Below are 15,749 nucleotides of genomic sequence, written 5' to 3'. Positions count from 1 at the left end.
TGCTTCACGCGGGTGCCCTACGATTCATTCAATTTCGTCTTTTCTGTATTATAATATTCATATACTATATACATTAAGCTATTAGTGCAATCACTATATATGCTGAAAACTGCTTTAGATTCTGTTGCGTAGTTTAAAAGTTCTAAGCGTACAGACAGAGGCGGCGACTTTGTTTTATGCTCCGTAAAGAAGCCATAATTTTTCAGTAAATATTGTTATTAATTGTTAGCAACCCAGCACAACTTCTAGAAATTGCGTTTTAGTATTAATTATGTGTATTACTTCATTTCAGAGCGCCACCTCACAGTCCAAGCACGCAGCGCGGTTCTTACGTCTCGCCATGGCATCAATCATGGACATCCTCAAGATCAAACCCTTCGTGGAGGTATCAGTTGGTCAGTTACTCTGGGGATATGAAGACCCGCTGCTCAAACTAGCCAAAGACGTCGTATCCAAAGAACAAAAACTCCCGTATGAAGAATTTGGACTGTTGTATGGGGTAAGTTCTTAATTGTGTGTGAGTAAAGAAGCTATCGCACAACATCTTAAGATAGGATAAGACAATGTATTTCATTGTTAAGGTTTGTAAGTGACATAAATGCTGGTTATCAGTGTATTCAGACTAAACTGCCACATTTACTACTTCCGATATAATTTGAGAAAAGAGTTAAAACTTGTTTTCCGCTTCAGTTCTTGATGTAAACTGCATTCAAATTGATATATTGATATTCATATTGATATATATTGATGATAACAATCATTTTACTTCATTAAAACATAAAGAACCTAAAGATGACTAAGCTACTGGTATAAATACGTCATCAACTTAAATATCCATGATTCGCTTCCTCCACTTTCTCTCGACTCCAATATGTGTTGGTTCCGGAAACTGACAATATCTCCTGTACTCGGTATTGGTACCTACATTTTGCCTGATAATGATACGTCATCGTCAGTTATGTCCAATGTCAATATGGACTTCAGTGGTGTGGTATTTAAAACAAACTTATAAGTATAAAAAATAAAATATATTTTTTATACTGATAATAAATACGGTGCCAGAAATAGAGAACTCCAAATAATATCTACTGTAAACTACCTAACGATGTGTATAACGTGATAACAGTGAATTAATGCCTTCCTTCGTGTAGTTCCTTTAATGAGATGTTAATGAACTGGCATTGTTGATGTAGTCACGTGTACCTCGTCTAAATAGATAAGCTATCTAGTGCTGCCTTTAAACAGCAATGCATTGATTGTTGCATTTGGATCTAAAATATAAAATAGATAATGCAGTGGCAGGCAAAATATACATATACAGCATATACGTTTGTCCTCAACAGTGGCAACGTGTAATTCATGATTACAATCGACGTTTCCCATATTCCACCAATTTCATTTGCCCTTTACAGAATACTACTTAAATGTAATTAGTATATGATGAGACATCAATAAATATGTTATTTTATGTTCTTTTCAGAAAAACGGTACATCACCAGATGTGGTGACTATGTTCACTGGCGCAGACGACATGGCCAACTACGGTATATTCCAGCGGTACAACATGCGAGAAAGACTACCCCATTGGACCACAGACCAATGCAATAGTATATCTGGGTCAGACGGCTCCATATTCCCACCGCACATCACCAAAAATGACACGTTGAGAGTTTACGATAAGGATCTGTGTCGACTACTCCCTCTTAAGTAAGTTTTCCTTTTGTCTTTGGAATAATCATAATTAAATATTTTTTAATCGGATGATGATGAAGTAGTGTCATCTGCTCTATGGCCGGCTGGGCATCAATTATTATCATTGATTTTATTGATCTTAGATAGTAGAATGAAAATGAATTCACACTAGTCAGTTAGTCCGTCGTGACGAATACAACAGGAATCGTTTCCAAGGGTTATTTACGTCCATCTCTTATGTACCGCATTTACGTCAATGTGACTAGCCAATATGGCAATTGTTAGCAATATATGACACATATACTAACAAATATTAGGTATACCTGATATCTGATATAGGTACCAAAGACAATGCAGACAGCGAACTAATAGTTTGTTATTGCACTTCTCTTATACGCTATAGGAAAAAAGGAAGAAAAATGTTTATTGGCAACTATTATAAACAAACATACATATACTTATTTACACATACATTACAAAAACATATCTAATAATTAATGGTTGGCATCATAACTATACTAATTGAAATGAAGCGTATTTAAATACATACTCTCATAACGTAAAAGAGAATGCATTTGATTAAATTAAAAATATAATGGTAGTATACGTATCATTTTATTTACGTTCTTAAATAAGCGTAATCCATGTTATCAAAGGTGAACGCGTGTATAATTCTGTTATCGTTCGTACAGTAAAAGGCTGTGGTGCTCATATTACTTGGAATCTCTACGGTATCATATCGAGAGTGGTGTATTGTTCTTAATGATATAACAGTGATCATTACGACAGTTAACTCGACGCACTAGTATAAAAAAGACTCACAGTATTTATGTAGTTTTTAAATTAAGCTCGTGACTTTAAGCCGATATTGAGTCAGTCATATTGTTAAATATCATAATGTATTATATCATAAACTAGACTCATAAATTAATGTATCCATAAATGAAATAGAAAGTGACGAAAACTTTATAATATATCTGGTTTGCATAAAGAATATTAAATATGAGCTCCTGAGAAAAAATATAATATATATTATCTTCATAAATAATAAACTCTACTATAATCCAATATAATGTTACTATATTTCTTTCTTTAAAATTCATCAGAATCAGAAGTAAGGAGAACACAGTTACATACGACTAAAAAACTTTTGATGATAATTTAACATTTCTAAATCTTTCAAATTAAAATCAGGAAAAAGAACAATATCATAAAAAATGTAAACATGTATTTAACTACTAAGTAGATGTAGACATTGACTAATCAATTAGAATTAACAGTGCAAGGCGGTAAACCTAGAGAATTAAATTTTCCCTAACCACATAAAATATAATTTCTTTCGAGAATTCCTTGAAAACGGTAAGGTCTTCCACAGAAACAGTCGTGTGATTCTCTACTTCTTTGTTTTTCTTCGAACTGTACATCAAATCGCTAAAAGATAGAATTTAACACCACATGACTGTATTTGGAACAATTCGCACGCACGGTGCTCCGTGAGGCCGCTACAAAGCGATCGCGATGGTTGCATAACACGTTTTAGTGCCCATTGTATTTGTGGCTACGAACGAACAGTCACTCGCATTGAGAATACGTTTCTCATGCACCACAACACTAATTAAGTTGTATAAATGGAAAACTCTTCAAATTATTTCGTGCCAACTGGTAAAGAAGTACGACAAGTTATTATTAGTATCAGTGTAACTTCTTTTTTATGTAACTGGGAACTTGGGTAACAATGGAATGGTAAACAAACTGGTGGCCTACCTGGTAAATGGTAAACGGTGCCTATATGCTTGAACTGCACCATAGACATCACATTGTTAAGTTACGAACGTACCCCTTATACATTCCAATTCCAAAAGACTAAAGTGTCATGCCTTACTATTACATTATCTCACAATTCAAAATGAAACACAACCGCCAATGCAGGCTGCTTGGCGACTAAAGGCGTTGTACAAGATCTGCTTCAGTATCACTATATTTAAATTGTATAAAAGTTATATAGAAATAAATACACGAAAAGCGTCCTAATATAATGGTGTTACAGATACTTAGAGGACGTGGAGACGTCTGCAGGAGTAGAGGGCTACCGTTTCACGCCGCCCGAAGACGTGTTCGCTGCGGATGAACACAACCGCTGTTTCTGTCCGGCCGGCCCGCCCTGCGCCCCCAACGGACTGTTCAACGTATCACTTTGCCAATACGGTAAGAATATAGTACAAAAATAACCTATAAGGACTTTTTTTAATGCAACGAATAGTGAAGATCATATCAGTTAGTCATTATATCTTATATCATATCAGATAGTCATTATGATAAATTCGCCAGAAATTAACCACGACCTGAATGGTTAATTGCTATAATGGTATTTGAAAAGAGTGAGACCAGGGTTTCTAATCAGTCCATCTTGATTCAAACTACTTTAAGAATTGTCGTTAAATTTAACTTGTCACAAGTACCTACCTGCAATTGAACATTGAACATGAATAAAGATATTTGATTTGAATATCTACTGCAATAAACAATGCATAAAATTAGACATATCATCTTAGAAATATTATTTTAATATCGCGATATTCCTTTATACATTCTCTTTGCGTAGATAGTTAAATTAATACTTTCATTTAAGGCTCGTTACGTCTACCTTTACAGATTCACCAATAATGCTATCGTTCCCACACTTTTACCTGGCGGATCCAGCGCTCCGCGAGGCTGTGGAGGGCATTTCGCCACCTGTCCCTGAAGATCATAGACTCTTCATTGACGTGCAGCCGGTATGTTTATAATTCGATGATCAGTGATAGTGTGTGTAGGCTACCTTTAATAATAATTATAACTCAACAAATCTATAAGGGACGTGGTTTGGGATAGAGCCCTGCGGTCGTAAGCCTCCTGGGCAGCAATACCCCATTACAGAAAGTATGCCTACAGCGACCTACATGTCTACGCAGTCTGTTTAGGGCCTTTTAATCATGCCACTGCCTACCATGTTCTGGTGGTCTGACAAAATCTAAGGAAGATGGATGAGTTTAATTATCATATCATAACATATCGCCTTTGACTTTACATGGCAGTGTTCTCGTCTTTCTACAGAACCAGAAAAAGAAAACAACCAATACCAATACAACTTTTATTAAATATAGTCTTATTGCTGCAATATTTGTTCTCAGGAGATGGGTATCGCGATGCGAGCTCGGGCGAGAATTCAGATCAACTTGGCTGTGTCACAGGTTTTGGACATCAAACAGGTCGCCAACTTCCCGGACATTGTGTTTCCCATAATGTGGTTTGAAGAGGTCAGTTTTTTCTTTAATTAATAATACTTCATAATTATTTAAACAAATTTACATATATTCTGCTGAACCAATTTTAAAAATTCTTACGCTGTTATAAAGGTATATTATCCTCGATACTATAGGCTACATAACATCACGCTACGACCAATAGGAGCGGAGCAACAATGAAAGAAGGTGCAAAAATTATTCATTTTGAGTGCTTCCGCTGCGTACTCTGCATAAATAGTTCTTGAACGCAAAACATATATATGAAATAAGGACCATTTAAATGTTCTTAGATAAATCCGCGACAACATATGTCTATCTTGTTAATCCTTATCCAAATAAATACGTCAGCGTCGAACAGTTTAAAAGTTAAAAATAATGGGCCTATGTGAAACCGGGTAAACTATAAAACAAAATGTGATATCGACAGGGCATCGACTCGCTGCCAACGGAAGTGACGTCACTGTTGCGGCTCGCCACACGCGCCCCGCCTCTCGCGCGCGCCATCCTCGGCTGGGGATTGTCTGCGCTGGGGCTGCTGCTCATACTGCTCGCTGTCACCTGCCTCATCAGGTTATTTGCCATTGCTATTTAATCTACTCTCAATCCTCGTCACGATGAAGTGATGATCAATTTTAAACATAAGTACTTTTTTATCGTGTGAAAGTATCGTCCAAAGGCCGTCCATCCGCCAGAGAGATGTGTGGGAATCTTACCCACTGAAAACCACACGGTGAACATACGAGCGCCTTTGCCGGAATCGCGAGGTGGTGTTACCGTTCTATCGCGACCACTGCGGCGTTGACTAGCCCTGTAGTTGGTGTAGAATCAGCCTCATCTCGCTATTAGAGCGACCTATTTCGCCTCGGGTACCCACACACTTCCACAATTGAATAAATTATGGAAGCGTGTGGGTACACGAGTACGCTTCCGGGGCCATATAGTTGAAGCGCTGCCTCCCAGAAGGCCCAGTGGGGGATAGATGCAGGGCGAATTTTGGTACGCCCCTTGCCTCTCAAGAAGAGATCTCTTCTTCTGCAGCAGATTAGTGGAGCGGAACGGAAGGAACACTTAAATAATTAACACACCTTTACATACACTGTTTTAGGGACTTCTTTTTCAATGTATGAAAATTAAATGATACACCCGTATGCGCATCAGTTGTCAGGAATGAGGCACCAGTTAATTATAATAGAATGAGTATGTTAGATTTGAAGAGAATCGTGAAGGTCGATGTAAATGGGTAAATTGCTAGCAATAGAGCCACTAGAGATTGCTATTTTAATATTCTAGCGTTTCACTACTAGAGAGTGCCATTAAGCATTATGTTCATCATGTATATAATTTCTTTATTCACAGAGGAATAAGTTATATTTTGTTTATATGTGGCAAACAAGCATACAACCCATCTGATGGTAAACGGTAGCCTACAGACGCCTGAAGCACAAGGGGTATCATGAGTGCGTTGCCGACCCATAATATACCTCTTGAAAAACCTCATGCTGTAGTCACTCGAGAAAACCTCGGAAGATATAATATTTTATTTTTTCATCTCATCATAATCAAAACAATACCGCAGGTCGTCTCACCGTCAAAGCACACTGCGGCTAGAGGGCGCTGCGCTAGCGAGACAACCTCCCAAACAACCATCCAAGGATGCTCTCGAGCTCGGGAGACGGTAACCAACAGCATCTGCCATCCACAAACCACTCAGCTTAAGTATTCTTTAAAAACAGTGTACAATAACTGTCGATTTGAATTATAAAATGTGATCACGTGATCGTATACTAACCTATTAGTCGTATTTATTCATTAAAAAATGAACATAAATATAATTTTGAAGTATAATATTATGTCTTTGCGGTTAAAACTACTTTTAACAACAGAACACACTGTACCTTAAACGTTTACATTAGCAATTCGTATTGCAATTTTCGTTTACAAATTTTAAATTAAGAAAGTTGAGTTTTTTAATAAAATAACGTCATAAAAAAATATATAGTAATCATTTTTCTATGATAATATTTACATGTAAAAACTAGTTCAAAAGCAGTTATACCAAATGTCATAGTAATGAAAAGAAATCAATTGTACTAATTTCTTCCTAAATCTCATAATATGACAATTTATAATATAATTTAAAATTTAAAGTTAGTATTACACCGCAGTCGGTTTTTTTATAATACCAACAAGTAAACCGAAGTTATCTAACCTTTATGGTAAGTGGTTTTAGGTAACAGTTTTAGAAAGAAATGGTTGTGTGTTCTACATTCCGTCCCAATAGCAGAGACTGTTTTTTTTATTGAATTATTCCACTTCATTTTATATATGTATGTGTATATAAGTATTTTTATATTACCTATACAAAACTTAAGTATCTGCTATAGGTACTATACATTATTTTCTTAAAGTAGGTAATAGTAGATATTGTAAGTATGTATATTACATTAATTTATTATTATTTTTGTTTTAAAAATTGCAATCTTAGTATATTTCTAGTATTTGTAAAACATGTAATTTGCACAATGTTATAATTTATTTTAGATAGCATGCAACTTTTCTGAATTGATTATGAATTATATGGATTTTATTGATTAATTAAATATTATAACTTTTTTTTTCAGAAAATAATGGAAAAATTTCCTTATTAAATGAGATATTTTAAATTAATGCGTAATTTAATTACTTTACACATAATTATTTCTTATTACAAAAACATTTTCTGTACTTATAAAAACCGTATCATTTGGATGAAAGTTATGTGTATAAAAGTTACAAAATATCTATGGGAAATTTCTCCATTAATTTTGTATAAAGCATGCATGACATTTGTGTTACTTATTTTTTTAATTCCCTTTTTACTTATATTCAAAGAACTACATTGTGATAAATCTTCCATTTACTCGAATATTTGATATTTGAACAAATTATATTTAACTGTTATTGTAGTAATGAATATAATTGACAATAAGATTATTTTAAAGTCTATAAAATATGAAAAAAATGTTATAAATAAATGATTCAACCTTATTAATCGAAATATTGTTTTCGGCGACTATGTATATCTTTTTCCGTAATTCTATTGTTTTTAATAAGTTAATGTCGTTGAAAAGAATAATTCGATTAATGAATTGTTATCTCATGACTGTTAAACTGTAAATATATTTTTTAATTTGTACTTCCATTGGGCTTCGGTTTGCCATTTTATCGGTAGGGTGGTTACTAAAAATATATACTACCGCCGACCAAATAAATCCACGTACCCTCATTTCAACATCGACAATGGTTAGACTTGAACATATTGTATATTTTTAAAGCAATTAATCATAGGCCTTAAGAATTTATGAAAGGTCTATGCCTAAAATGTAAAGAGAAATCAAGCATTTATATAAAAAAATGAATTTCGTAACATTTAGCCGTGATATAAAATACTCTTACTAGTTCCACCTACTCGGGTATCAACAAAGATAATGAAAGCAGTTAAATTTTGGTCGGCGGTTTTTTCTTTATTACAATTTTGTTTATAGAAATATATTTACCTATAGTTACTAGTCTAATCATATGGGTTCGTCTTTAGATGTATTAACATTAAACTGTCGTAGACTCAAATATAGTTATAATTAGTATGTAATAAACATTATTGAAAAATCCACATTATTATAATGATTAATTTAAATAAATGTAACGTTAAACTTATTTAACTAATTACACATTTATTAATACATCACAACGATGACAGATGTCATGAAAATCCTCTTTGCGCGTCTGAAGTTATACCATAATTTTGAATTGCATTAATCATAACAAAGAGATTAAAGGATATAGAGTCATGACATCATACTCCACAGAGAATGGCAACGCATGAGGGGTAGCGCTGGTGTCAAGCAACGGTAATCACTTAGCATCTAGAGAACCGTCAGCTTATTTGTATTTTTCAATTATATAGAAAAGAGACTTGTCTAGGTAACTGTTCCATTTAATTCCTGCGTGACTTTAGTGCTTAACATTTATCAATGAGGTCTCCATAATTCTCTCACAACTAATGATTGTCCTTTTTGTTATTCTACTACCACTTATTCTAAATTTAGATAAAGAAATATGAAAATATGACCATACACTGACATATAGAGTAATCTCTTACTACCAGCTAGGATTTTCATTTTACTTCTAAATAGAAGAAAAGAATAATTAAAAAAAAATTCTTTGACTTTATACCGCATCTTCTGGATAAAAAGAACGCTTTCTCGAAGTAACCTCATCTACTACCTTATTATGACTTCGTCTCTTCTATTCTCTGGGCGCTCACTAATAATTTTGTTTCCATCCATCAGAAGTTTTATAAGAGTAACAGTATTAACGTTTAACATATTAAGAGGATTATTAATTTCCGTATACTTAATGCTACGTTTCATTAATTTTTGTACAAGATAACATCGATCTTGTTTGTTCATAACGATAAATGTTTCTCCAGCATGTTTAGAATGATTTACTTTTATAAAAATGACTTCTTTATTCCTTATATATGTATACATGTGTATCTATGTATGTACTTTATTTTAACATTTTTGTAATGTGGTTTTTTATGACGTTAACGTTTGGTGTGGTGACTACACCCATATAGTGGCCAAATATCTGCACGCCAAATGCTTTGAGGGCTGACAGTTATATAGATAGTCAATTATAAGCTTTTTCCATACTTTATAATTTGGCTAATATTAATTCTCAATAATTGTGAGTCCATGAACAGGACAAGTATTGGTCTTTTTTCATATCAACTATAGACCTTGTTCACAATTTTAGCCAAGTTGTTTAAAATGGAGTTTTAAGAAAGTGTCACAATAATTCGATATTCGAAGTGTATTATAGAATTATATTACTTGACCACCAATCTCAATAATGCGGTAGCTCATTTATAATGCAATTCTTTTCCATAACTATAATTAAGAATATACAATTTTTGCGAGTTTTTACAAATTTAAATGAAATACAATATTTGAATTTGAATTACAACATATAGGTCAATCGATTTCATATCAAAAAGGACGTGACAAACATATTAAACGACTTTGACTTTTGTTTAAAAAAAATAAATATGTATTCATTGCTGACACCTGATGTATGGTGACAATTGTAAAATAACTAAAATCAACTTTAGATATATAATAACATTTTATTAGAATTAAAACCATTTGTTATTTTTCTTCAAGCACCATTTTTTCAATTCGGCCTTTAAATTTGTATTGTAGTTTTTGTATTGACATCATTTTATATGGTAACATTGTAAACGTAATAGGTTCTGACAGTTCGTAAATGTAAATACAAATAAAATAAAGTGTGGTTGGTAAAAGGTAAGCCGATTACGTAAGGTTTTTGCGAGTAAATTTTACAAATTTAAATGCGAAAATCTTAGTCTCATTGTTCGATTTTTAAACTTACGAAACATAATATAAATGTTTAGTGGTATTAAGTCACGTAGTCAACGTTTTTCTACCGACTGTGGAACCTTTAATTGAATCATTTTATTTTCAGTAATTATAAAAAAACATATAGGTATTAATAAAATTTATAAACAATCGATTTCATTATCATAAAAGGACGTTTGAAAGACAAACATTATTAAACGACTCTTTCACGAGCAAATTTTACGCTGTAAAATATAATTTGAATAGGTAGGTAAGATGGCTGGAGGACTGGCTGACGGGATAAATTCTTCTATCAGAAAAATAAATTCATGTATTCATTGCTGACACCTAGATGTAGCAAATGGTTCTAAACCTATGTACCTACTTTTACGCGATAATACATCTGTAAAATAACGAAATAAGGCTAAAATCAACCTTAGATATATAATAACATTTTATTAGAATTAAAACCATTTGTTATTTTTCTTCAAGCACCATTTTTTCAATTCGGAATCACTTAAGTAACATAACAACCCATTCTGTCGCTGACTGAGGCATGTCTGTATTGTACGAGCATTGTAAAAATTGTATTGACATTAGGCTTTTAAGTTATTATATGGTAACATTGTAAACGAATATAGAGATTTTTGTATATTTGTGTCTATGGTTCAATGAATGTAAAAGAAAGATCAAGAAAAAGATACGAGTGTCTTTGTCTGGAATGCTGCGAGCTCAAGTTTGGTACTTCAATGTAATACCTGTAATAAGTGTGCCAAACATCACTCATCATCTCTTGCATACGAATGTAAGAATTGTCAGTCTGATGAAGATTAGTTATTAGTTTTTTGTTGAAAATACTTATTTTTTTAAATTGTTTAAGTTGCTAAAGATGTTACCGATTTCTTTTATGAATATGTACGATTTTGAGATACTACAATTGTTTTAAGATGTTACCTTTATCAAGATCAAAAAGACCAAAGACCTAAAGATTTGTTATTAAGACTGATTATAACTGTGCCTTATAATTATATAACTTAGTTACCAGTGCAAAATAGGTCGCAACATATCTGTCGATTAAAATATAATAAATATAAAGATTATTTATTTTTATTTATTTCCTACATTTGACCACAAAATATGATTTAGTTGTCGTGGTTCTTTTTACCCCAAGACTGGTCCTTTTTACCCCACCTGCGGGGTAAAAAGGACCATTTGATTACATTTTGTATCGCCCATATTGGGCGCATTGGTAAATTCTGGCCGTATTCACCTATGGCAACTTATAGATGAAGGATTAAACTTTCTATTATTATTAAAGTCTTTCCCAGGAACCTTAAACGTACGTAGTTATGACACAATATACGCAAAATGGACCTTTTAGCCCCGCCCTACCCTACTTGACTTTTATTTTATCTCCTGCCCAGGTGGTTCTATAATGTTCATCATACCCTAAGGCTTTTTATTTTTGTCAGTGTCGCATTCTGCGCTCTCTCACATAAAAAACACGAGACAACAAAGTCTTATATCAAAGTAATGTATTTACTCAAAGAATCGACCTCAGTCATGCTCTGGTAGCCCAATCCACTATTGTTGCAGTCATAACGTCTTTGTTTTGTTTAACAAATACATATAATATATTTTTTACAAATTTTTGCTAACGGCAGGCAATAACTTGACGAGAAGGGCTGAAGATTGGGACTGCAGTGGACCGGTGTTTGCCTATCCATAGGGTTGAGAATTAATAAAACAAATGCCGATAAATGAATAACATATATATTAGGTACAAATTACATTAAAAATTTTACCCATCAATATGTGAAAAATACAATACACAAAGTCGCTATAAAACTACATGCACTGATGTATTCAAGAAAGCAATTACACAACACGATGGTGTCAAGAGCCCATCCATAAATGATGTGGGGGTTGGCTAAATATAACACTGATAAGATGAACATGAGGTTAGGTTAGTTAGTCCATCGTGAAAACTTCAACAGGAATTTATCATGATGGTATCCAGGTTCTAATCGGGTGAGGGTCAATCGGACATCGTACATTAATAGCAATGGTGACCTGACCAGTGCACATTACCAACGTCCAATACCCTTTCCCTCCAACGAAAATAGTTCAAATTTCAAAATATGTGAAGTCGCCTAACTTTTAACTGTAACAATGGGAAGAGGAAAAAATCATAATATTTATGCGACATCATTTGCAGAGAGCCTCTACGGGGCCAGATTATGGGGCGTTTTAGAACAATTACTCTTGACTCTACGATTCATTTTTGAAACGGTCTACAGGACTTTATACAGTACAATATCGGATCAGTGGTGGGGAACAACAGGATCGCTTTCAATACCATTTCTACTGTGGAAGCAAATCGTTAAAGAGTAATTATTCGCTAGGCTAGGAAGCGAATAATTACTCCTCGTGCCCGTTGACCGGTCTTTTCCGATATAGACTCTGAGTTTAGTATTGTATTTATACCGTTTCATCTAGAAGAGTGTAAAATAATCTGAAGATAGACAAAAACTTATGGAGTTTTGACGTCCACAATAATATAGTAGGTTATAACAGAACAAAAGCGTTATAAGTGGGCAGTATATCTAAATTCACGCTGTAATTTGCATTTATATTATTATATCTGATACGATTTTGATGCAATTATTTATAATCAAATCATATGGAAAGATATAGAACTAATAATATTTACAGTCTGATACATAAGTCTTTACCAGATATCATGTTTAATTAATCAATAAATTATCAAATCCAAAAGTAAACGCGTCAACTTCATATATAACTCCAAGTACATTGTACAAGCAAAAAAATACATGGGAAAAAAAATAAATCGGGTAAAATGTTCCTATTTAAAGTCTATATGATATTATAAACACTTATTAAAATATCATTTTGCTAAATAAGGAAATAATATTATATAGTCAATTTAAATTATTTAGATCAACGCTATTTGTGACAAATCTTTGTTAACATAATAAAGAAAACATTCATTTTATAGAATTAATTTGAAACGACAATTTATTTTTATGGTATCCAGAATAAAATAAAAATTGTTGCCTTTATGTGGTTGATTATTTGATATCAAGTCTGTAACTATTATTCAGGGAATTCCCAAGCAGTACGGCATGTGATGTATATTTATATCTGACACACCCCAATCCATTTTTAGATTGACCTGGTTTTTACAGTTTTATGAATAGCCCTGATCTAGATTCTATCTAAACACAATATTATCAGAAAGATACTCATAAATCTCAGATAATGACATGCATGATCTAGCGGTTCTGCACACCGTCTTACTTCCGATGGACTCGGGTTGGATTCCTCGTAGGATTACAATTACAAACATTTGTATTCATGAGTATCATTATTTTTATCGCTCTGGGTGTTTTCTATGTATAATACTTAAGTGTTTATAAGTGTTATATTGGGACAAGATGGCGCTGTGTAAATGGTCTGGACATATTATTATTAGATCAGATAAAAAAACAATCTCATATTATCACTATTGTATTCTCGCGCAACTATATGAAATTTTTATATGAATGAAATGAAAATTCAGATACATAACATTCCAAATTCTGAAGGATCGGAATAAATATCAGTGTTTATATTATAAGTAACAAGTTTATTACATCGAAAATTAATACCAGCAATAAAATTGCTTTGTAATATAAATATGTTAATACAATTAACTGCATAAAATCATCTATATTTAATTTCATAGTAAATGTGTAGTGCTAAACTTGTTTACCTAAAAATATGCAGAAATTTTGATCCAAATAATTACTCACTCATTTACATATATTTTAAACATTTAAAAAATGATACAGTTCTTTTTTCTATATATTGTATGGTAGTTGATCTATTCTAACAAGCAACTACTACGGCTATAGAGTTATATATACAATAATACATAATACATAAATCATAACAATATATATATATATATATATAGTAATACACAAGATAACATTGACAAATTACATAGTACATTAGTCGCTATAAATTAACTAAAACCTTCTCCATAATAAATTTTAATTCTAGAGTACATTTCCTAAATCCTTATTCGCTAATAAATTATTCATGAACTATTTTATTTTGCCAATAGTATGTAATTCAGCCTTTTTTTTACAAATAATTCAGGCAAAATAAACGGTATGTGAAAATCTCATCAATCTCAATATTGGTCGGTATGTGAAAATCTCACGTGAGCCAACATTCAAAGTCAAGGGAGGGAATCTCAAAACCCTTTAAATCCCCTCACGTATTTAATGTACTCTACCCTAAATAATAATTGTATAAATTTACATAGATAGGTAGGTACCCATGTAAACAATTCAATTATTCTTAATGAATCATTCCGGGTAGAAATGCTATATGATCTGTACATATAAATCTGTCTGATTTATTTTAATCAAATAAATCAGACAGAATCAATACAAACATGTAATCAATTCACTTTGTACCGTTTTAGCTTAGTGTACTCTATACGACTAACCCTCTCCATCAAAGTGAATTTTATGATGTGCATTTTAAGAGAACTGAAGATCACACAAACTAATTAAGTATAACGTTGGGATCGATTACAAAAAGATTATTTCCATAATATATATAGAGGGAGTAGAAGAATAGCGTCATATAGTGTCCTCTCCATCAATCTTATATAATCTGAAAGATATAACTATATCTATTATATTCCAGTACCAGCGGAGTTCTAATTTCTAATGGATTACCTATAATACTATTTTTAAGATTGATTCACATTTACTGATAAAACTATAGACAAAGGTTATTTAAATATCATATTTGTAATTTTATTTAGTTAATAGCTTCGGTAATAAATACATATAATAATAGTTAATAGCTTCAGTAGCTTTTTTGCAATAAGCTACTATGATAAATCATGGTATCACTACTACGGGATTATCAGGTGAAATGAATTACATAAATATATAAAGACCATAATACCAAAACTTTCAATACTAGAATATAAGTATTACTAAAGTGATCCTATATAATATTAATACAGAGTCATGATACATAACATATTTGCTCAAAACATATAATAACAAATTATAGTTTTAAATAGTTAAATACATATATTTAACTATTTAAAACTTGTCAGTTATCGTATACTTGTATTTAATTATTGTGTATGTTATTCCCATTTAGTATTCACATTAAACATAAATAAGAACTAATTGTTTTGTTTATTTTAATATTTGAGACTTGATCCTGACACGATCTTATATGTGATAATAGCAGCATATAATATGTAAATAACAATTATAATTATAATTATAATGGTATGTATTGTGAAGCAAGTGCACAAATTATATATATATATATA

The 15,749-nt window shown here is 32.3% G+C and overlaps 1 protein-coding gene across 3 annotated transcripts in view; it reads left to right on the top strand.

Moving 5' to 3' along the window:
• LOC131854200 (scavenger receptor class B member 1) overlaps positions 1-7,396 on the top strand; it is a 90,525-nt gene extending 83,129 nt beyond the window's left edge. For 2 of the 3 annotated variants that reach the window (XM_059205332.1, XM_059205347.1), the window contains 7 exons: positions 293-499; positions 1,481-1,707; positions 3,740-3,897; positions 4,345-4,466; positions 4,863-4,988; positions 5,404-5,546; positions 6,553-7,395. In XM_059205332.1, the coding sequence (XP_059061315.1) occupies positions 293-499; positions 1,481-1,707; positions 3,740-3,897; positions 4,345-4,466; positions 4,863-4,988; positions 5,404-5,546; positions 6,553-6,655 (1,086 nt within the window). In that variant the 3' untranslated portion in view covers positions 6,656-7,395. Of the gene's footprint in view, positions 1-292; positions 500-1,480; positions 1,708-3,739; positions 3,898-4,344; positions 4,467-4,862; positions 4,989-5,403; positions 5,547-6,552 lie in introns of all 3 variants that reach the window. The other variant, XM_059205340.1, reaches the window with a different exon arrangement.
• Positions 7,397-15,749: the final 8,353 nt, after the last annotated feature.

This window comes from Achroia grisella, unplaced genomic scaffold (genome assembly GCF_030625045.1).
Source record: "Achroia grisella isolate CSIRO2021 unplaced genomic scaffold, CSIRO_AGI_Agris_v1 utg1186, whole genome shotgun sequence".
NCBI lineage: Eukaryota > Metazoa > Arthropoda > Insecta > Lepidoptera > Pyralidae > Achroia > Achroia grisella.
This window is presented reverse-complemented; position numbering and strand designations above follow the sequence as displayed.